This window comes from Ammospiza nelsoni, chromosome 3 (genome assembly GCF_027579445.1).
Source record: "Ammospiza nelsoni isolate bAmmNel1 chromosome 3, bAmmNel1.pri, whole genome shotgun sequence".
Taxonomy (NCBI): domain Eukaryota; kingdom Metazoa; phylum Chordata; class Aves; order Passeriformes; family Passerellidae; genus Ammospiza; species Ammospiza nelsoni.
This window is the reverse complement of record NC_080635.1, coordinates 4,881,153-4,903,818: the sequence shown is the minus strand read 5'-3', so window position 1 is coordinate 4,903,818 and position 22,666 is coordinate 4,881,153. Positions and strand designations below refer to the sequence as shown.

Here is a 22,666-nt window from a genome sequence, read left to right as displayed (position 1 = left end):
TGAGTGGAAGCTGCCAGGTTGGTTTGGGCATCCCCTCAGCTCCTCCATCCATCCTGTGCGCTCTCAGAGAGGCTTTCCCTGCTGGGAAACCCTTCCCAGCCCCTTTGGAGCGGCCTTTTGGAGCACGGATCAGCGGCTGCAGGTGGCGGCGAATTTTGGGAGGGCTGTGGGGCCGTGGCGGCGGCCGGGGAGTGACTCAGAGGCGCTTTGGGGCTCTGTGGTTTTGCTTTCATGGTTTTGCTGTGACTTAGCAACTTGTTTGTGCGCTCTGCGGGAAGGCAGGTGCCGGCATGCCCGGCAAAGCAGCCCGATCCCGTGGGGGATCCCAGATATCCCGAGGGATCCTTTGGGGTGCTGCGTCGCCCAGGTGGATGTGGCTGAACCCTACAGGTGATGCAGGCAGTGGTGTGACATGATTCTTTTGGGATCTGTATCCTCCACAGATATTCCATCCCACTGGGAAAATCCAGCAGGAGCAGTTCCCACCCCTTTCTCTTTAGAAGGAAAATGGGATTTTTGACGATGATTCTGGCATTCCCTAAAGCTCACAGTCTCTCTGGGGGTTTCTGGAGAGTTGGATCTGGAAGCTGGGCTGGCATTTTCCAGGGAGATGCTAATGACTGCCAGCACATTTTCCTGTTTTGTTGCAATATTGGGGAGAATAAAAGGTGGAAAGAGAGCAGGCTGAGTGTAGAAAGTACTCCCGTTCCTCGTGTTTCTCCTTCCCATAGGATGCTTGTGATGGGATTTCTTCCAGGCAGGGCATTTCCCACTGGCTTGTGCTGTGCTGGGAGGAGCTCCAGGGATGTTGGTGGGAAGCACTGGACAAAGAGGAGGAATTTTCCATCCATCTACCAGTTTTTTGGGGGGAGTAGCCAAGCTTTTGGTGCCACTGTAGCCAGTGTGGTGCTCCGATGCCTCCAGAATTCCACAGTTCCTGAGTTCATTTGGAGGTTTGTGATCCCTGGAGTCTCAGGCAAGGGAGCTGGATGGGAAATGGGTGAAAGCCACAGATGAGGAGAAAAAGGGATGGTTTTTGGGTGGTTTTCCTCCTTCAGCTAAGCCAGGCCATCGCTGATCCCGTGTCAGCTCCCTCAGGCACTGCTGGGTTTTTCCTTGCGCTGCAGTGATGGTGCTGGAAGGGTTAAAGCCACCAGCAAGTCCTGAAGACAGGGATTGAGGTTGGAATGCTCAGCCGGACCATGGCATGGCCATGGAGCACTCAGTGCCAACCCCTCTGCATCCGAGCTGCCTCTCCGGTGCCATAAATCCGAGTGTGATTAGCGTGGATTTGGAAAAGGCTGATTAAAGGTTCCCCGAGCTTTCCTTTCCCCTTGTCAGCCCCTGGGGCTCCCCCTCTGCACTCTGTCACTGCTCCCAGGGCTGCTGGTGCCCCTGAGTCATCTCCAAACTCCAGCTGTCTCCAGCAGCACGGCCCTGCCCCAAGCAGACCGTGGGGCGCGTTGTTTTCCCAAAATACATCAGCTCCAAAGCACATGGAACAGAAACTTAGTGGGAAAAACCCAAAGTGGGGACAGCAGCAGGGTGACAGCCACCCCCGTGCTGCAGGAGAGAGGGAAAAGGGCCCTGAGCTGGGAGGGAGAGGGCTTGGAGTGGGGTGAGCATCTCCGGAGCTGTTCCCTGGGGAATGGGGATGGTTTCCATCCCTCCCGTGCAGCCAGAGCCTTTCCTGGGGGATTTGCTGGGAGGTCACGGCTTCTTTTAGATGGCAATGGGGGAAAAACGGGGCTTTCCAGGCTGGAAGAATATCCAAGGTGCTTGAGAGCTCAGGGATGCATTCCCTGGGTGAAAGAGCCTCCCACTCCCATCCTGGGATTTCTCATCCCCTTCCCAAGCTCCTCAGCCAGCAGTCCCCATGGATTTGGCTCCAGGCCCTGGGAAACGAGACCTTTCCCAGCAAAAGCTCTTTCTGATGAGAAAAAACTCCTGATCCTCTCCCGATGGGGGAAGTGGGAGAGCCCCTGGGCCATGGGAAAATCTCCCTCCCCACATCCTGGCGGGAGGGACGGGGCCATAAAAACCCTCAGCACATCCCGGGCTGGGAGTGCGGCGAGGAGAGGCCAGGTAGGATGGGGCATGGATTTGGTCTGCTCTGGGATCCACGGAGGGATCCCATGGCAGGGGATCCATGGGTGGCCTCGGGAATTGGGGTGTGGGGAATTTGCTCCTGTGCCTGGGAATTAGGGGGCTCTGAGCAGAGGGAAAGTGAGACTGGAATTCGTGGAATTCTTACAGTTTTCCCTGGCTGATGGATTTTTTATCCGTGCTTTGCTCTGCCTGCACAATTCCTGCAGCCCAGGGAAGGATGCTGTAGCCAAGGTTGCTGCTCTCATCCCAGCATCCCCCCACTATTCCCCTTAATCCTCAATAGCAAAGGATTCATTCCAGCAGCAACTGTGCTGGATGGGATTGGAGTTTCCCAGGGAAGCTGATCCTCACCCCTTGCCATCAAACGACTGTGGAAGGAGAAGTGTGGGAAGCACAGGGGTGAATCCCTGTGGTGGAGCATTCTGCCTGTGATCCCAGGGCCACAAAGCCATGGATCATTCCCACCCTGCAGCCCAAAACCCACCGGCATAAACCTGGGAGCAAAGGGGCAGAAATCCTGCTCTTCTCCTGCTTCCAGCATTCCCAGTGCTGCTTCCTCCATAGGTGATTCCCTGCTTCTGGAACAGAAGAAGCACCAGGGGTTTTTGAAGCAGCATAAACTAAAAAAAGCCTTTATTCCTTATTTTTCCCCAGGGAATCAGCAGAAGCATGGGATTAAGACTGGAAAGGGGGATCTTGTCCCCTTCCCAGTTATTTAATGGTGGGAAACAAGTGCAGCCAGCACTTTGGGATTTTTCCACCCACTGCCATGAAAACATACCCAGTTCTGGATGTTCCCTCTTCCCATCTCAGATGCTCCAGAGGATGTGGGGAAGGAGCCGTGCATCCGGTGAGTGCCTCCATGGGATGGATAAATGTCTCTGTGGGAAGGGCAGGGAGTGGCTTTGGGATGAGTTTTTGGCATGAGAGCGCCGAGCTGAGGGGCCCAGCTTGGGAATGCCAGGCGCGCGAGCGGTGTCACGCTGCCGGAGCAAGGCTCTGGGTGCCACCAGCACTTCCAACAGCACCAGTTCAGCTCCTGGGCTGGAAACCGGGCTGTGGGGAGCTGAGCAGTTCCTGGAACTGCAGCCCCACGTCATGGAGGGGTTGGGTAATTCGGTGGCAGAGGAGGAAGGGAAAACCCCACGGAGCAGCAGCGCCGGGAGGCTCCGGCAGAAAATGAGTCAGCAGCGACTGGGTGGCTGCCAGGGCTGGGGATGCTGGGGCTCCTGGGGCTGCTTCTGTGGGGGCTGCTGGGTGTGCTGGCACTGGTTCTGGTTGTGCTGGGTTTGCTGGGGCTGGTTCTGGTTGTGCTGGGTTTGCTGGGGCTGGTTCTGGTTGTGCTGGGTTTGCTGGTGCTGCTGGTGCTGCTGGTGCTGGTTGTACTGGTGATGCTGGTGCTGTGGTGCTGCTGGTTCTGGTTTTACTGCTGGTGCTGGTGGTGCTGGTGTTGATCCTGGGATTCCTCATCTCCCAGCTGCTCCTCTCCCTCTCCCTGCGCCCATTCCCAGGACTTTTAGGCAGCTGATCTTTCCTCTTGCCGGCCATTCCCAGGAATCCCATACAAGGATTTTGCCCAGCACCCAGATCCAATCCAGGTCCCCCTGGAGCCCATTCCTGGGGTGTTGTGATGCCAAGGGCACCCAGGCCATGTTTTTTAGGGATTTGGGGCTTTCCAGATGTTTGGGATCTATTTTCTTTTGAAAATATTAGCCAAACTTTTAGGACTACTTCCTAGCACAAAAGCGCCTCTTCCCGGGCTCTCGGAGCTCTTCCACACTTTTCCATGGCATTAAAATCAGGGAGGGGAATTTAAGTCAGGAAAGACAATTAAAATCCAGCAGGACAATTAATTAAAATCTGTCAGGGCATAAAATGTATCAGGGCAATTAGTTAAAATCCAGCAGCTCCCAACATTCCCCTGCTTTTTATATTTGAATAAATCCTATATTTGTATATTCATTTAAAAATTAAATTTATGTAAATATATTTCTACTTATATGTAAATGTATTTTTCTATATTTATATATTGCATACAAAGACATTTATTTCTGTTCAAATAAAATTATTAAATGTATTCTCACACATAAACTGTTTGTATGTTTATTGAATAATATGCTGATTAATACATCAAAATATTTGTTTATTAAATAAAGTTAAAATATAAAAATATATTTAGTAAATTTAATTTAATAACAGTGTGATAGAATAGAATTAATGTAATGTGATAAGTATAACGAAAATAATATAATTCATATAATAGCAATTATATTTTTAATGATATAAATAAGGCCAAGTGGGGGGTTAATTAAAAAAAAAAGTGAAAAAAGGATTATTTTAAAAGGATTATTTTATAATGGGAAAGGATTGGGAATAAATGGAAGCATTGGGAGTAAATGCAAGGATTGGGAATAAATGCAAAGATTGGGAATAAATGGAAGCACCCACAGATTTAATGGCTACTGCTGAGAGAATCATGGCAGGTGGGTTTCTTTGTATTGAATTTTCCAGATTAATTCCTAGAGGCAAATCCCCGTCTCTGGGAAAGGCCTGTGTGATTTTCCAGCAGGGTTTTTTGATATTGAATTTTTCAGCTTAAATCTCAGAGGCAAATTCCCAACCCCTGGGGAAATCCTGCACGATTTTCTGGGTGGGACATTTTTAAGCCAACTGTTACCATTTTCCTGGGATAAAACCCCTTCCCCCTCGGGTCAGAGTGATCCCTCTCAAGCATCCACTGAGAAATTATGATGGAGCAAAATCAGATCAGCCACAAATTCCCTTTTCTCCCTTATTTTTCCATTCAGCTGCCCAAGGGATGCTCAGGGAGCAGTGTGGGCAGGAGGGCAATTTCAGAAGTGCTGGAAATTTGACTGGTAGAATATCCCGAGTTGAAATGGACACACAAACGTTATCAAAGTTCAATTCCTGGTGTTGAACTTCCCAAAAACCTTGTTTTCTTCACCCGTGGTGAACGGAGTGGGAAAAGCCTGAGGATTTTGGGGGCTCTCAAGTGTTCCACTCTCCCCAAGCAGATTTGCCTCGATTTTCCTTCTCTGCAAATATTCCCAGCCTGTTTGTCCCCAGCACAGGGAAATGGATGAGCCAAACCCCAAATTTCTCCCCTGTCCCCCCCTTTTGCCACCTTTGGCTCAGGTTTGAGATCAGTGACGTGGGGAAGGAGGGGGGAAGGAGGTGGGGGGAGACGAAAATAGCGACGTGGAAATTCAGCCCAGCTCGAGATTTGCACTGAAATCGTTTGAAATGACACATTCCGTGCCTTGCTGAGGCTGCCCCGTGCTCAGCCCGGGGTGTGCACGGCTCGGGAAAGGGAGCAGCATCCCGGCAGGGCTTGGAGGGCGCCTTTGGTCATCGCTTCTCGGCACTAAATAGAGGAAGAATGAGTTTCAAACGAAGCGTGTTTTGTTTTGTCACAGGAAGTGGAGAGAGCTTTGGGAGAGCCCTGAGACATTGACTTGAAATTCTGTATTTTCGCGTTTTCCCGGCCCAGCCGGTGGCGTGGATCGGTGCCTGGGGAAATCCGGGGGATAACGGGATGGGATGAGCGGGGCGACGCGACCCCCCCATTCCCAGTTATCCCGAGTGGGGAGATGTGGGGCCGGAGGGGTTTGTGGGCTGAGGGCAGCCCTTCCTGAGGGAGCTGCAGGCTGCTGCTCCCGCTCGGGGGAGCCCGAAATTGTGCCGTGTTTTGGGCACGGGCCGGGCTGCCGGGGGTGTCCCGGCCCCGGGAATCCGTTTGGAGCCGCTGCCCGGGATCCCGGGGGCTCCCTCCCGCCGGCAGCCGCAGCGCCAGGAAAAGGAGCCGCGTTTCACAAAGGCTCAGTGCTCCCCCGGCCGGGCAGCCCGGGCCGGGCCCCTGTTGCCCTGGAAAAGCTCGAAATTGGTTTTTCCCCGTGCCCGGGGCCGCTCGGCGCGGCGCTTCCCCCGGCGGCGCTCCGGGACAGCCGCGGCTGCTGCGGCATCACCGAGCCCGGCCCGGCGGGGGCACGGCCCCGAGCCCTCCCCTGCAGCTCCGAACCCCAAAAAACCCCTGGGGTATCCCCCCTGCTCCTCCCGATCTGCTGCTGCTGCTGGCCAGCATCGCCTCCCACACCGAGCGTGGCGCGCCCCGGGGTGACTCTGCTTGAATTTCAGCCAAATCGCCGAATTCCCGCTTGCTCCTGCGGTATTAATTTGCTTTTTGGTTTCGCTATTAATGTTGAAGGGCTGCGAGGTCGGCGGCGTTGGCTTTCGGTGGTAATTGACAGCCCCACTGATTTAATTCACGCTCTGCTCCCCAAAAGCGGGGCTCACCCCGGGGTGTTTGGGCTATTTGGAGGTGTTTGGGATGGGGTGGTGCCCGCTGGTGTGAAAATGCTGGGAAATGCTGTTTGGGATCAGGAAGAATCCAGTGGGTCAGGCAGGGCTGGGTTTGGCTTCTCCTGCGAGGGGGAGATGGAATTAATTCCAATTAAACTGAGGGGGTGGGCAGGGGCAGGTTTGGTGTCACCCAGCACTGCCCTGGGGCTCGTCCCTGCCTCGGGGGCACAGATTTGGGCAAACGCTGATTTTGGGGTTAAATCTGCCCTTTTTCTCGTTGTGCTGTGGTTCTGCTGTGCCTGTCCTCGCCACTGTACTGCAAGCACTTTTGGGAACACGTTGTCTGCTTGAAACATGTCAGAATCGGCCACAAATTGCAGATGAGACTGATAACAAAAGCCAACAACAGAAAATAGGTAGAAAAACAACACGGTGGAGGCTGAGACCACTGAAGGGCTTTTTTGTGTGTTTTTTTAACCAGCTCTCTCACGATGGAAGTGAAAACACATGAAAAGAGAAATGTCTTTTGTTCTCCCACTCGAATTAAGATGCTCCAGCACCAAACCAGGGTTGAACCCTGTGGCCAGAGCTGCTGCCCAGTCCAGGGACTCACAAATCAGCATTTTGGCACCTATGAGGGTGCTTGGATGTGTTTTGGGGGAAGTTTATGGTATTTTTTAACCTTAAAACATGTGCCCTGCAGCACGTGGGTAACACAGCTCATTTTCTCGACCCAGGCTGCTCTACCTGAACGTCTCTGCTCGAATAAATCAGGCTCCAGCTCAGAAATTAGGATGAGGTTTTTGTTTTCGTTCTACTTATTTCGTCTTTGTTTTTATAAATAAATACAAATCACTCAAACTGAAACTCGATGGCTTTGGTGATAATCAAAGAGCAGCCCTGGGGAAATTTTTCTTCATTACCATGTTCTTTCACAGCCCACACTTGGGGTTTCGGGAGGAAAACTTCTTAACCTTTGCAGAGCAGCAGCACCCGACAGTTTTTGAAGTCCCGGCACGCTCAGACATCGCGGAGCTGCTTTGGCATCACCTTTATTTCAGGGCCATGTGGGGAGCAGAAATTATCTCAGCCCCCAGCCCTTTTCTCCCCTCAGTTTGCCCCTTTTCCTTCCTTCAAAAAACATTTAAAAATAAACCCCCAAGAAAATGTTGGACTCCCCCCTCGCAGGAGTTCTGTTGTTGTTTTTTCGGTTCTGTGGGGCAGCTCTGTTCTCTACCACCTTTGTACAACATGTTTTAGTATTTGCAGCTCACTTCCTGTATGAGGTTACCTTGTTTATCATAAAACCCCTATTTTTAAACCCATTTCTGCCAATAACTCATTTGAATGGCAATAGCAGGCGCGTGTGACTGTCCCCTCTGCCCCTGGCTGACAGGGGGACTCTGGTGGCTCCAGAAGGGACAGGCTTTGGAATGTGGGCCTAGGGCATCCCGTGGCTCTTCCCTCAAATCTCAGGGGGATTATTTGTGTGAAAATCACCAGGATTTCTGAAAATCCTGACTTTTTCAGCATGGGGTCACACGTGGTGTGAGGATGTGGAAAGGCAGAGCTGCAGCACTCACCATCCCTTCCATCCTTAGGGAATGGCCTTGTTGCCATCTTCCAACTTGATTTCCATTAATTACCAGCCAGGAGAAGTGTGGGATTGTCAAAGCAGTGTTGGCTCGGCCCTCTCTGCCCATAATTGAGGTGTGGGTTAATGAGCAGCCTGCCAGGCCGGGAAACACTGGATACCTGTGTGTGCTCCTGGGAAAAGGGATGGAGGAGCCTGTCACAAACCCAGCCAGGAGAAATCCATCAAATCCAGGAACAACAGGCCCTGTTATCCCCACAAGGGCTGTGTGAGGCCCCCGGAGCTCCACAGGACCAGCTTGTGTTGGAACAGCAGTGTCTCCATCAGGGGTAACCTCATTGTCTGCCTTTCCTTGGGTTGCAGGGCTTAATTTTTCAAAATTCCACAGAAAAGAGGTTTGGGGTGCTCAGGAAGGGCAGCAGGAAGGTCTCCTTGATCCAGCCATCCCTGAACTTATCTTACACCCTATAAAAACCCTGCTAGAACACTTTTAAGATCCCTTTACTGCTTTTAGGAACCTCCCTGGTATCCAACACTTCTGTCTGCACCAGGTGTGACCCCCAGGAGAGCTCGAGCATCCAAGGAGCTGCCAGAAAGGCAGAAAAGCTGCTGGAAAGAGTGAGCTTTGTTGCAATATGAAAATCAAATGCAAAGCTCTGGGGGTATTTTTAGCTGGTTTAGGCTGCACAGGTGTTTGAAAGGTCAGTGGCGAGTCATTGGAAAAAAAAAATTCTATTTATTTCTGTGTGTGGGGAGAGCCTGGTGTCGCTCCCGTGGCTCTGGATGACTGGAATCATCCTCAGCTTGGGTTGCTTGGCATTCCTGAGGCAGGCAGGGGTGTGGGAGTGCAGGAATGTCCCAGTTTTGTGTGTCCCCACCAGCATGAGCACATGGCAGCCATGAGTGTCCAGCTCTGACAGACACAGGGAGCTGTGGCTTTTTCTATGAATAAAATCTGGGAGTTTGCTCCTTTTCAAGGAATGAAGGCCTCCTTTTAAAACAATTGTGTGGGGGCCTTTATGAGCTCCTGGAATTTAAGAGCATGGAAAGGGCCTGGCTGGTGATGTGGCTTGGTGGGCCTGGGCCATGTGGCTGAGGCCAACCTGAGTTTGGTGGAACTGTGACCACTTTGGGCTTGGCCACGACAAACAGGCCACAACCACCTTGTCTGAGCCAGGAACACCTTGGGCTTGGCCTTGGCCAACCTAAACCATGACCACCTTGGATTTGGCCATGTCCAGTGTGGGCTGAGGCCAGCCTGAGTTTGGTGGACTATTTTGGGCTTGTCCATGACCAACAGGCCACGACCCCCTTGCCTGGGCCAGGAACACCTCCAAGGTGGCCATGAACCCTTCGGACTTGGCCTAGCTGGACCGTGACCACCTTGGATTTGGCCACATCCAATGTTGGCTGAGGCCAACCTGAGTTTGGTGGGCTATTTTAGGCTTGGGCACGACCAACAGGCCACAATCACCTTGTCTGGGTCAGGAACACCTTGGACTTGGATTTGGCCAACCGAAACTGTGACCACCTTGGATTTGCCCATGTCCAGCATGGGCTGTGAGCCGTCCTGAGCCTGGCCATGGCCAAACTGGGCTGGTGACACCTCCAAGGTGACTATGAACCCCTTGGACTTGGCCTAGCTGGACCGTGACCACCTTGGATTTGGCCATGTCCAGTGTGGGCTGAGGCCAGACTGAGTTTGTTGAACCATTTTGGGCTTGGGCACAACCAACAGGCCACGACCACCTTGTCTGGGCCGGGAACACCTTGGACTTGGATTTGGCCAACCTAAACTGTGACCACCTTGGATTTGGCCACAGCCAGCAGGGGCTATGGCCAGCATGAGCCTGGCCATGGCCAAGCTGGGCTGGTGACACCTCAAAGGTGGCCATGACCCCCTTGGACTAGGCCTTGGCCAACCTGGACCGTGACCACCTTGGATTTGGCCACAGCCAGCAGGGGCTATGGCCAGCATGAGCCTGGCCATGGCCAAGCTGGGCTGGGAACAACTCCAAGGTGGCCATGACCCCCTTGGACTAGGCCTTGGCCAGGCTGGGCCTGGCACGTGCCGAGGGCAGATCCCAGAGAGGGGCTTCACTTCCCTCCTGTGCTGTCACCAAGGTCACCAGGTTCCGGCAGGACATGAGCTCCTCCCAACCTGAGTGACAGCAGGGCCACCTCCATGAGCTCCCAAATCCCAACAGGAGCGCAGAGGCACCAGGAGAGCAGAGACAGCAGCTGCCACAGGCTCGGCTGGGCAATTAAACCTTTTTTTTGTGAGTTAAAGAAGCCCCCTAAAATAGCACCTGAAACCAATAAACTTCCCTTTCAGGAACTTCTGTAATTTGAAACACACTCAAGAACAAAACAAAAAAAAAAAAAAATCCAGAATTTTTTTAGGTTGTTTATCAAGTAGGACTTGGTGGGGTTGTTTTTAAATCCCTTCCATGTGGTGACTGCTGAGGAATAATATTTCTTCCTGAGGGATAGGAAGGCCTGGAGGGACAAATGGGATGGAGGGTCCAGGCAGAAGAAAGGTGGGATGGGAATTTTTAGGAGCAGATTTTAAACTACAAAATAAAAACTGCCATGTGAAATAATAAAAGGGAAAAAATAGTGATGCTCCATAACAAAAAATAATGCTAATAAATGCATTATATAAAATAAAAATAAAAGAAGATACAAAGCATAAAATAACCCCCAAAACTTCTTCAATGCCAGTGAAAACCAGCTGAGGACAAGCATTGCATGGAACGTGCCCATCAGCTGGGCTTGAGCCCACAACCACATAAATGTGAGGAAAAGCGAAGAAATTCCAAGGAATCCCCAAATAACTTCCAGCTGGAGCAGCCTTTGGGGTTGGGAACACTCAAGGCAGCACCTGACAAAGCAAATTCATTCAAGAGCTGCATTTTGGGTGGCCTGAAGCATCTTGGAGCTCCAGGACACCAAAATGGAGAGGGGAACACCAGGTCTGGAGGGAGAATGGGTGAAAAATGGGTGAAATTGGTGATAAAGCCACAAATATCCTCTAAGGAGAACCTCAATCCCCACAAAGAACGATCACTGGGGACAAATAGTTGGAAGTCTTTATTCATATAAAACTCATATTAAAGAACATAAAAGATTCTTAAAAACAAAACCAAAAAACAACCCCCAAAAAACAAGGCTCTTGCAATTATTTACAGCAGTATTGCACAAGTAAAGTGGCAATTACCCTGTCCAAAATTCATCAGTGCAAAACACAAGGAAGGCAGGGAAATTGCAGTCAAAAATGCTACATTAGCTGGGTCCTGCGACACGATTTAGTGATTCACGTGATCCCATGGGATGGCTGCTCCAGGAAAACCTGGCTGAAGCAATCCCGGGGGGTGGAGGAACCAAATTCCAAATTCCCACTGAATTTCACTAATGCTGAAGTCTTTGATGTGCCTAAATCACTCTTGGGAAGTGGAGACTTAGGCACTTGGAGAAAAATAAGATTAAAATCTTGTTATCCACACCACGATGGCTTTGGAAGGGGATCCAACACTTCTGGCAGGGAGGAAACCGAATCTTCACAGGAACTTAAATAAGCAGGAAATAAATATACAACATTTCTACAAGTTACAGCATTAAACAGTAGAGTGCATTAATTACACAGGGAAAAAAAAGAAAAAAAAAAGAAAAAAAAAGGACCTACAGTATTTACCAATTCCACTCTAAAAAAGTGTAGGAAAAAAACAGGAACTTTTTTAAAAAAATTTTTTAGGTTTTTTAAAAGTATTTCTAAGCTGTACAAAACTTACAGGAGAGAAAGGAGAAGGAGTACATTGCACACAGATATTTGGCTCAGATGATGAAAATAATATGGTACTCTACTCTAATAAATATTTGAGTATTTACAGTTTGGTGCAAAAGAGGAGAAGCAAGAACAGGAACAATCTGGTTTCCAAGGAAAACTCTTCATCCTTTTGGTGCAACACAGAGCACAGGCTACACTTAAACACGACCCAGAGCAGGCAGCCAACGTGGCTGAAAGGAGCAAAAATCCCTATTTTATATCATTCTACTGTTTTGAGGCTTTTTTGGGGGCTTTTTCTCACTAAACCTCACAATGCCACAGGAATCCTATTTTTTGAGGGTTCCTTTTCCTATGATTTTTGGCTGGGAACTCCTCCTGTAGAGAAGGCCCTGGGAGACTTTGCCAATTTTTTTTTCCTTAAAATGAATCTGTTTTTTGTCTCCATGGGAGGACAGGGTAAAGTGCTCTTTGGTGATTCTTTGGTGTACTCCAAGGGACACATTCTGGGATGCCCAAAGCTGGGAGATCCCAAAGCACCATTTCATCCACCAGCAACGATGGAACTCAACTGGGAGGAAAAAAAAAAAATCTCACTGGGTCTCCCCTCCCGCTGCTGCCGAGTTTTATCCTTTTAATTTTAATTTTACCAGTGGAATTCCATGGGAAATCCCTGGTGGTAGGTCTGGCTGGGGCAGCAAAGCCACAGAGAGCCAAAGCCAGAGGTAAATCCCAAGGGATGAGGAGCAGGATCTGCCCTGGCCAAGCCCCCTCGATATTTGAACCGCTCGCTCTCCACCAGTGCAAAGTTTCCCCCCAAAGGGCTCCCAAATGCCCTTCCCAAAACAACCCCTGCTCCTGCAACCGCTGCTCACCTTGCACTTCCAAGGAAAAAAAGGGAATAAAATTGGCAATCGAGGTTAAAACCAGCTCCATGATCCTCCAGGAGCAGAAGGGGAGGCCCCGCCCCACGAGGCAGAGAGCTCCTACTGGGGTCTGTCCATCGTTAATTAACACTAATTATCATCCATGGCACTCAGCAGCTTCTCCCTGTGGGAAGAACTGCTCCAAGGGGGGGGAGAGCTTGGGATGGGCTTTTCCTTCTTGTCTTTTCCTATGCTGCTGGTGAGACCAGAAACAAGCCCGCAGCTTTTGGGGAGCACCTGCACCAGCCTGAGGGAAGGGGATGTTTGTGCATAGATATGGGATGGCTGGAGCAGCCAATCCCCCAAAAACATCTGCTGGGAAGGGGAACACCCACGGATCCATGGCTCCAGGGAGGAAAGGGGAGAGGCCCTGGGACATGGAGCACCTGGGAACTTCTCTGGGAGGACACAGAGCAGTCAGGTCCCCTTGGAAAGTCCTGGATAGATCCATGTCGGGCTGGCATCCTTCCATCTGCATCTGGGGGCTCATCCCCGTCCGAACACGGAGAGGATCCCAGGAAAACACAATCTTGGACACCTCTTTTGACAGCCACGACTCCCAACAGGTCCTGCTGCCGTCGCCTCCGGCTGCGGCGTTCCGGGAGCTGCTCCCTGCCTCCGGAAGGGTTTATTGCTGGATTACTCAGTCCCCCACATCTGATAGCAGACACTACAGAAGAGTTTTCACACGTTTTATAGAAAGAATTTCTTTTTAAAAAAAGGCAACCTGGTGGCTTGGGGTTTGGTTGGTTGGTTGGTTGTGATGGTTTGGACCCTGGAGTTCGACAGCGAAGTCTTGAAATTCAGAGTGGATCAAAAAAATAGAGATATCAAAAAAAAAAAAAAAAAATTAAAAAATCAGTCAGCAGGAAATAGGCTGATTTGCATTATGCAAATGAAGTTGGATTTGGGATAGCATTAGGTATTTACAGGTAAAAGAAGTGCTGATATTAAATCCCTCTGCCCTTTTTTTCCAGCCTTTTTTGGGAGGCAAAGGGAGAGGGGAGGAATCCGAGCCTCTGCAAGGCAAACTCCAAGGGCTCTGCCCATCAGCTGGCTCAGGTTTCCCTCATTCCTGCCATGGGGCTCATGCCACAGAATTCCAGGAACGATGACAAAACACGATTCCACATTTTCGCTGAGACTCTTTTGGGGGGAAAAAAAAGGCAAAAAAATGAATAAAAAGAGTGGAGAGAAACAGCGAGTAAACACCACTCTGCCATAAAAACGCCGCGCTCGGAATGGGATGTCCACCCTCATCCTGCCACGTGTCCTGGGGGAGAGGCAGGGTGGGAGCCCCACATCCATCCATGAGTCCGTCCTTCCCGGGCTTTCCCAGTGAGGAATTCAGTCCTGGCGGCTTGGGATGCGCCGGGCGCTCTCACTGGAGCCTCCAGATGCGGCTGATGATGTAACGCAGCAGGCGCAGGATCATGACCTGGGGGTTCCCCAGCTGGTGATCCAAGAAACCCTGAAAGATAGGGGAGGGAAAAAAAAAAAAAAAAAAAAAAAAAAAAAAAAAAAAAAAAAAAGAGAAAAACCAAACGAAGTGGTGATTTTAAATCCCACCATGAAGCCCCCCATTCTGTATAAATGGAAAATATTCCAGAGGCACAAAGTGTTCAACACTTAGCAGCCAGCGGAGCTTGGGGCTCATGACAGCAGTCAAGGGATGCCCCCTCTTCCAGGAAAAGCCCAGGACCCATGAGCCTTGCTGGGACAAGGAGTGTCTGGATGACGAATTGCCCCATTTCCCGGTGTCCTGTCCAAGGAACGGTGCCGGGCGGAGGCCCCACCCTGGGGAACGTGACAGGGAAGGCGCCGGCACCGCGCAGGGACCCGTCCGACAGCCCCAACCTGCCCGGCGAGTGCGGCTCTGGCACTGCTGCAGTTCCCCATTTCTAACCTCAGGCTGAAAGGGCAAACCTCAGAGCCAGGCAGGGCTGGCAGGCACGAGCCCTTACGCCCTCCCCTCCGGAGCCCAGACAGCTCAGGAGCAGCCAGAACGCTTCCAGAAGGAAAAGGGACCTTTCCACCAAGTGCCTCAGGGATGATAATTAAACAATGGCTGAAACGCTCTGAAACCTCCCCGGTTTTGGGTGCAGGGAGTGAGAATTTGTCACATGCTGGCTGCACCAGGTACAAAGTGTTTTTAGGGTCACGCATGACGTCTCCTGCTCGTGTCACCTGAGCAGGCAGGACGTGTCCTCTGCGTTCCACTCCTCGCCCCGGGCCAGCCCTGGTTGGAATTGCAGCCACAGCACTGGGAACAGCCTCGTGCAACCCTGGGGGATGCTCCCTGCACCTCACCCTGCTGCTGCCTGGGAAACACCCCCATTCCCATTAAATTCACCCCCTTATCCACCACAGGGTTGTGGGGAACAGCAGGATGTGCCCAGAGACTTCCAGCACCAAAGGAGCCAGGATAATGCAGGAAGGACGTTCCTGCTCCTCACAAAGTGCTCCAAATTTAAGGCACGGCTCTGGGAGGCAGGCAGGAGGTGGGAGATGGGTAATCCAGCACTGAACAGGCTCCCCAGGGAATGGTCACAGCCCCAAGGCTGCCAGAGTTCAAGGAATATGTGGACAATGCTCTCAGGCACAGGGTGGGATTGCTGGGGCTGTGCAGGGCAAGGAGTTCGCACTTGGATTATCCTTGTGGGTCTGTTCCAGCTCAGGATATTCCAGGGCACTCTGCATTTCTTCCAGCTCCTCTGGATCTGCCTGCTGCTACCAGGTGCCTCCAGCTTTCTGGACAGCCTGATCCCTCCCTTTCATGGAAAAGATGTCCTTTCATCCCAAAAAGCAGCCACTTTGCATCACAAGGGATCAGCCTGGGTGGGGGAGATCTGAAGATGCACATTCTGGATTTTGGATTCTGGACTGGGGTATCAGCTTATCACCATTTTGTTGCAGGTCAGGAATGCCAGGACATGTGGGAAAAGTGGAGCAGGTGGAGATGATGTGGAAAAAGCAGGATCACAGCAGCCTGATCCCCCTTTTGTGGGAAAGCCAACCCTGGGAGCAGTGAGAAAGCACTGCAGGAGTTATTGGGGAGCCGAAGAGGATGGATGAGGATCCAGCAGCCAGCATTCCATCACCAACACTGCTCCTGGCCCCTCTTCCCACAGCCTGAGTGGATGGAGCAGAACCCACAAGCAGGGACATGCAGGAGCTCATCCTGGCGAGCCCAGCTTGCTTCATCCCCTGGGCTGGGGTGCCTTGGGATTGGGATTGGGCTCCTCTGGGGCATTACTGCATCAACTCGGGTTGCAACACCCCAAGGTGAGCGAGTTCATGGGCTTATAAAAGCTCTGTCAAAACAGTCTTTGCCAGAGAAGTAAGTTCTAGGACCGAGTCTCTTCTTTGCAGCAGCTGGGATTTGGGAGCTGGGCTGGGAATCCCACTGGAAGCTTCCCTAAAAGCGATGGTGCCGGGCAGTGCATCCCCCAAACTTTCCCTGCCTCTTCCTTTCTAAAAGCTTCCTCATCACCATCAGGTCCAGGCCCAACCCGACACCTCTGCCCCAAAACCCCCGTGCAAACCTGGTGCCCTAAAGCTTCCAGCCCCCATTTCAAGGTTCTTTTCAATTGCTTTAAAGGTTATTTTTCATTGATTTGAGGCTGCCGCCGCCGCTGATTTGCCTGGTCCAGGCCACCCCCCGCCCGCGCAGCCTTTTCTCGTCTGAGTGAGCGAAATGCTCACCGCAGAGAGAGTTTCCAGAAATGATTCAGCCCTCCCCTTCGAGAGACACGGGAGGTGAAGAGGGGAAAGTTACCCTGCGTGGACAATAGGAGGCATTGAACTCGTCACCGATGCGCCGCAGCTCCTGCGCGATCCAGATCTCCGGCTGCACCTCCTCGGCTGGAGAGTGGGATTGCCACCGGGAAGCTGCAGGGGATGGAACAGGAGAGTTGGGAACACGGGAAGAACAACAAATTGTACAGAATTTACTACACAAAACTCTCTAGTAACCCATCAGCTCTTGCCATCTTATGCCTATTTTTTATTACTATCATATTTAAACTCTCTTAAATCCCAGAGGCGCATGTGGGGGCTCACTGCGTACAACAAACAGGCTTTTATTCCTGGTTATTTCTGTATTATTATTACTACTATTAGGCTTTTATTTATTTATTGTAGACTTTCCATGGGAGCATCTCCAAGCTTTGGTCCTTCTTAAACAGGGATAAGAGACAAGATGCCACTCTCCAATTTCCTTCCCTCACCAAAGCTCCTCTTCCCCCTTTTTTTTCCTTCAGCAGCAACTCCTTCCCTAACCTTAAAAACCCTCTGCCTCATTCAATTTCCACATTTCTTCCCCAAATCATCTTCAAGTGCCCAACAAGGAAAACCAATGGGTTTGTCACAGGGAGGAGAAAGCCACAGTTGGATTTACGTGTGGAGAAGAAACCACACTTCCAGCAAATCCAAGAGCTGGCTTGAAAGAGAAAAGAAAGAGTTATTGTGTTTATTATACTGCAAGATACTGTAATTATTTAGGTCCCCATCTTAAAAAGTTTTAAACATGTGATAAATCCTCCAAAGAGCCAGGGGGGGAAAAAAAAGAAACAGGACCATGTTTGATACCCAGCACCACCTTATCCCCCCTTTCTTAAAGTTCAGGATCCAAGTGGGAACTGCAGACTTAAGGAATATTTAAAAATTAAAAAAAAAAAAAAAAAAAGAAAAAAATAAATAACCTAAAAAAATAAAACAACCAAAAAACCAAAAAATACTGCACAAAACAAAGCAGCGTTTTGGCACAACAGCTTCGGAGGAATCACAAGGGAACAGGAATAGCTTCCAATCTTCCAAACATTCAAAGGATTAGTAGGGCAGTTAGAGAGAGACAAAAAAAAAAAAAAAAAAAAAAAAGAAAGAAATTAAATAAAAGCCTGGCTCCAACCTGATTGGAAAATGCGTTTCCGAGCCAAGGCGCGCCGCTTGGCCGGCCGGGGGCTGTGTTTCTGTGTTTTGTTTTCGCGCTGTAGTAGCAGCGCCCGCCGCCCGCCCCGAGCGCGTCCCCGCCGGCCCCGGGCGCGCCACGCGCGGCGCTGCGATCCCGGCGGGAGCGGCCGGGGCGGAGCCGCTTCCCAAATCCCTCCCCGAAAAACAACAACAACACGCGGCCAGCCCGGGCAGGAAGCGGCCAGCAGCGCCGGGGACGGGAGGAGCACCACGCGAGGGAGCCGCTGCTGTCGCCGCTCCATCCTTCCCCTGTGCCATCCTCCCGCCCGCCCGCCCCAGGGACTCGGGCTCGGCTCGGTGGCTGAGAGCGAAATCGGGCTGAGGTTTTCGGAAAGGACTTTCTGCAGCGAAAGGGGCCAGTCATAACCGGGTCTCCGAACCAGTCACAGGCGCTTTCGGGGGCGGGGGGACACAGTCATAGCGGGAGCCACCACCGAGGGTGACAGCCCCGGGCACCGGGACGTCACCGACGGGAAGCCGCGCCTGGCTCCGGCCCCAGGGATGCTCCAGCATGGAATTGCTGCGGTTCCGGCTCGGAAGGGCAAAGAAAGCAACCCCGAAGTGCAACGTCAGCTCCTAGGTTAGGTATCCAATCCCTCAGTGAAGGAAATCTTGGAGGGCCGGGAGAAAACAGCAGCGATTCCAACACAAGAGCATCAGGACATCACCAGCAGATTCCCAGCTCAAGGTTTTCCCCTTAAATCCAACTATTTGGAATCTCCTTTGAGAGCAACAGGTTTATACTGCTCCTCTCCTCATGGGAATACACACCAGGATCAAACCAGCACTAGGAAAGCCATTTCCAGAGCACCTGCTCCAGCCACATTCCCAAAATCTGCATGCAAACAAACACATTGCCTTCAGACCAAAAATCCAATGGAAGGAAAGGAAGGAAAGACATGAAATACCACGAACAGTCACCCAACCCCTCCAGAAAGCGTGAGTTTGTCTTGGGTGACTTATGCTCCCAGCTGGGAATTCCCCATCCCTGCCAACCTCTTCCCCCAGAACAAACAAATCAACTCACCCTTGCTCCTCTGCTTCCCATCCCAAAAGCATCATCCTGGATATCCAGGCTGGCACTGCAGCCCTTGTTCCCTTCCATCCCAGAGCATCCCCTCGCTGCTTTTGTCTCGTTTCCCAAAAGAAACAGCTTTGGAGGCAGCCGGATGTGTCCCTGAACTGTCAGAAAGGCGGCACAGCCCAAAGCATCACTTCCCGAAACCTCCACACCAACAGCTCCTCCTTACACAACCCAGGGCATTCCCAAGGGCTGCCTCCACCTTCATTTGCCCTCATCAAAACCTTTGGGGAAGGTTTTGCAAGATTTAGAGAGGGACTTTTGAGGCAGAGCATGAGCTTGCCGTACTGGAGCAGCCTTGGAGCAGCACTGCCCAGGGGAGAGGCCAGGAGCATCCGTCGCTCCTGCTTGCAGGAAACGCCTGTTTATTTTAATAAAAATAATTATTATTATTATTATTGCTTATGCTTCCGAGAGAAACTCTCCACCTTGTGAGCCTCTGCTCACAACAGATAAAATCAGTGGGTAAAAGCACAACAAAAATATCTCCTTTGCTTCCTTCCCGAGGGACTGACCCGCTTCCATGTGGAAAACTCCACGGCACGCATCCAGCTGGACACTGCCAAGGCACAGGGATTGAGGAGGAGGTGTGCAGGGCCAAGGCATGGATATTTCACAAGGAGAGCTGCATGGGATGTCACAGCCTGGGAGCTGCAGGCCTGGATGGGGATAAAACAGCTCTGTAACTCCATGTTCCCAGCTTAATCCGTTCAGGAGTATCCAAGAGTCCCAGTGAAACAGCACTGAGGATTTTCCATTTGCTTATAGCTGTTTAGGATGATGCCCCTAGCAACACTCACAGAGCAAAGGCTCCAATAAAACAGCTGATGAGAGCATAGGATTTTGGGAAAAAAAAAAAAACAGGGAAAACTTCAATTTCTTCCCAGATAAAAGAAACTGAAGCCTTGGCTCTCCTGGCGAGGAATTCAGGGAGCATCCCTGCCCAGCCGTGCCAGGGCGAGGTTGTGAAACACAAATTAAGCTGTAATTACTGCAATAATGTCACAAAATCTATCCTAAGGGCACATTACAGCCAGGCCTCCGCAGCCAGAGCCAGGAGGGAGCAAAAACACCACCAACCAAAAAAGACTGTGTTGAGATCCCAAAAAAAGCTCGGAGCTGGTGTTTGTTATCCCCATGCCTCGCTCCCACCGTGCCCTGGTGCGAGTTCAAAGGTTTCCTCCAATTCACCAGGGAATTCATCAGGAGAGGGGAATGCTGGACACTCGTGCAAGCTCCCGCGGGCAGATTTTCCCTGCTGGAGAGGCTTCACCTGGCAAAGCCAGTCGCAAACACGCCCCCGCCCGCCCCCGGGCCGCTTCCCAGCGGGATTTCGGGATGCAGGACCCCAGCACCTCTGCCACCGATCCATGGGAGAGCCGGAGCGGCGCACGAGCCAGGAGCCACTTGCTTGCTTGGCAAAACACCCTGGGACAGCGAGCCCCGAGCAGAAAACTGGACTCAACAACCCTTGTCCCCTCCTCCCCTGGCAGCGGCTGACCGAGCCCGGAAAAGAATAAACATCATAGTAATAAAAACCCCGGCGCTGGACGCGCGGGAGTTCCCCGGCCCTGTGTTTGCCCGGCCAGCTTCCACAAATCCCAGAGCGCCGGGAGAGCCTCCAGCCCAACTCCAACGGCACGGCTGCTCCCAAAACCCACGGGCTGGGCGGGATGCGGGAGCTGCTGCAGGTGCCTGGCATGGATACCCGCGTTCTCCATCCTTCCAAGGGAAGCCAAAGGGCAGGACCCCTCATGCACCTCTCAACAACTCCCCGGCACCGTGTGCTCACAGCTTTACACACCCCTCCCTCCTCTCCATCCACACCTGTACACAAACCCCGGCACTCCACACACCCCACGAGAATCCGTGTTTTCCGCGGTGCTGAGGAAAGCCAAGCCAGGTGAGGAAGGCAAGGGGAGGAAAGCCAAGCCAGGTGAAGGGTCGGAAAAGCGCTCCCGCACTTTCAGCCTACCCCTGACCCGCGTATTCACCCTCCACACATTTCCCCGGCACTTCACTTTCACATCATCGCACGCCCCCACAGCAACTCGGCTCTGAGGGAAGCCACGCCAGGTGAGGAGGGGGAGCGAGGGCAGCGGAGTCCGGCGGGGAGGAGAGGCGAGGAGGAGGAGGATGGGGAGCCGCGCCCCGGAGCTTACCCATGGCGCTGAGGCAGTGGCTGAGCGCCTGGCAGGGCGGGCTGGGGGTCTGCGTGGCCTTGTCGCAGCCCAGGGGCGCGGGGCTGCGCTCGGCTTCGAACGAGAAGTACCCGCTGGAGGAGCGCGGCAGCAGCGGCGACCTCCGCACGAAGATGAAGAGCGGCGAGCGGGTGGCGAAGGGGCCGGGGCTGGCGGGCGGGCCCCGCGCCGCGGACACCGCGCCGGCCCCGGGCAGGGCGGCGGGAGCGCCGGGGCGCAGCTGCGCGCCCGGGCCCGGCCCCTCCGCCGCCGGCAGCCGCCCGCCCTCGCCGTCGCGTCGCGCCTTCACCTCGGGGGGCTGCTTGGCCATCGGGGCTGCCTGCGGGGAGCGGAGCGCGGTGAGCGGCCGAGAGCGCCCAGGCCGGCCCGGCCCCCGCCCGCCCGCCCGCCCCATTGTTCTGCCGAGCGCGCCCCCGCCCCGGCCCGGGCCCGGCCCCCGCCCCGCGCCCCCGGCCCCGCTCACGGTGCTGCCGCCGCTGGAGCGGCCCCGGCCGCGGCTGCGCTCGGGTGTGCGCGGGAGCGGCCCCGGCCCCGCTCCGCCCCGTGTTTACAGCCCCAGCACCGCCCCGGCCTCCCCCGGCCCCGGCACCGCCCCGGCCCCGGCACCGCCCCGGCCTCGGCGCCGCCCCGAGCCCGCCCCGGCCCCGGCCCCCGCCCCCGCCCCGCCCGCGGGGAGCGCCCGGGCTCGGGCACTGCCTCACACACGCTCGGGGACTGATAAACACAGCCCGGGGCACGGCGCGGCCTTATACGCGCACACGTGCACCGCCAGCCTCACACACACATCGCACACAAACACTCACACACACACATATCCCACACAAACACAGCCCGGGGCACGGCGCGGCCTTACACACGCACACGTGCACCGCCAGCCTCTCTCACACAAACACACACACACCGTTCACAAACACAAATCCCACACGAACACACATTGCACACAGACACAGCCAGAGTGCTGCGTTCTGATACTTTCGCCCTTCCCACCCTGCAGCACACACTCACACCGTGCACACACAGTACACACCCCGCAGGGTTCACCCCTACACGCCCCCCGTGTACTGTGGGTGCTCCCCTTACCTGCACACCCCTTACACGCCCCAGGCACTCCTTGTTACACCCCATGTGTGCACACACTTCACACCCGGGTGCTTGCTCTTCACACACATTTTACACACACACCCCTGCTGCAGGGCATCTCCTGCACCCCACAACCCCTCCTGCTGCACCCCTTGCACACTTGTGTGCACACACACCCAGCACTGGTGCATCCCTCGAGCAGCAGCAGCAGCATCTCCAGCCTGTGGAGAAACACAGCTGTGGAGAGGAAAGGCCATGGGAAGGAAGAAGGACCATGGGGTGGAAGAAGCCTTATGGAGAGGAAGAACCCGGCCTATGCAGCAGAGGGGCTGAGCGCCGCTGCTGGAGCAGATTCCGGGATATCACAGGTCCCCCATCCCACCCCAGTGTCTCTCACCTCAGCCAGGGATGGTCCCACACACTGCTGGAGCTTCTCTGGCTGCTCCAGCTCTGTTCCCATCCCCTTCACGCCTCTCCAAGGCGAGGGGAAGGAAAAGGGCCTCTGGGTGTTTGAGTGGGCAAAAATAATTAGGGAAATTTGTTAGGAAGGCACATTAGGGAAAAACTTGAAGACAGGGACCAGCAGCAGAAAGGAAGGGC

General features: G+C 53.1%; 1 protein-coding gene and 1 long non-coding RNA gene across 2 annotated transcripts; one reads left to right on the top strand and one right to left on the bottom strand.

Annotated features, from left to right (window-relative positions):
- The first annotated feature begins 2,759 nt into the window (after positions 1 to 2,759).
- On the top strand, positions 2,760 to 17,627 carry LOC132071742 (uncharacterized). Its single transcript, XR_009418184.1, has 2 exons — positions 2,760 to 2,959; positions 15,650 to 17,627. It is a non-coding gene; the product is annotated as an uncharacterized LOC132071742 (long non-coding RNA).
- BCL2L11 (BCL2 like 11) lies at positions 11,102 to 21,311 on the bottom strand. Its single transcript, XM_059469495.1, has 3 exons — positions 20,948 to 21,311; positions 16,512 to 16,624; positions 11,102 to 14,204 (listed from the first exon to the last, which is right to left on the bottom strand). The coding sequence occupies exons 1-3, from the start codon at positions 21,294 to 21,296 to the stop codon at positions 14,115 to 14,117; spliced, it is 552 nt and encodes a 183-aa protein (XP_059325478.1). The 5' UTR covers positions 21,297 to 21,311; the 3' UTR covers positions 11,102 to 14,114.
- Between the last annotated feature and the right edge of the window lie 1,355 nt (positions 21,312 to 22,666).

What these genes read in the sequence shown, in the direction of transcription:
- BCL2L11 (XM_059469495.1), bottom strand. Translation starts at nt 21,296, where the DNA reads ATGGCCAAGCAGCCCCCCGAGGTGAAGGCGCGACGCGACGGCGAGGGC. An exon ending in CCACTGCCTCAGCGCCATGG is followed by an intron (nt 16,625 to 20,947) that starts GTAAGCTCCGGG and finishes CATCCCCTGCAG; the next exon opens with CTTCCCGGTGGCAATCCCAC. An exon ending in CCTCCTATTGTCCACGCAGG is followed by an intron (nt 14,205 to 16,511) that starts GTAACTTTCCCC and finishes CCTATCTTTCAG; the next exon opens with GGTTTCTTGGATCACCAGCT.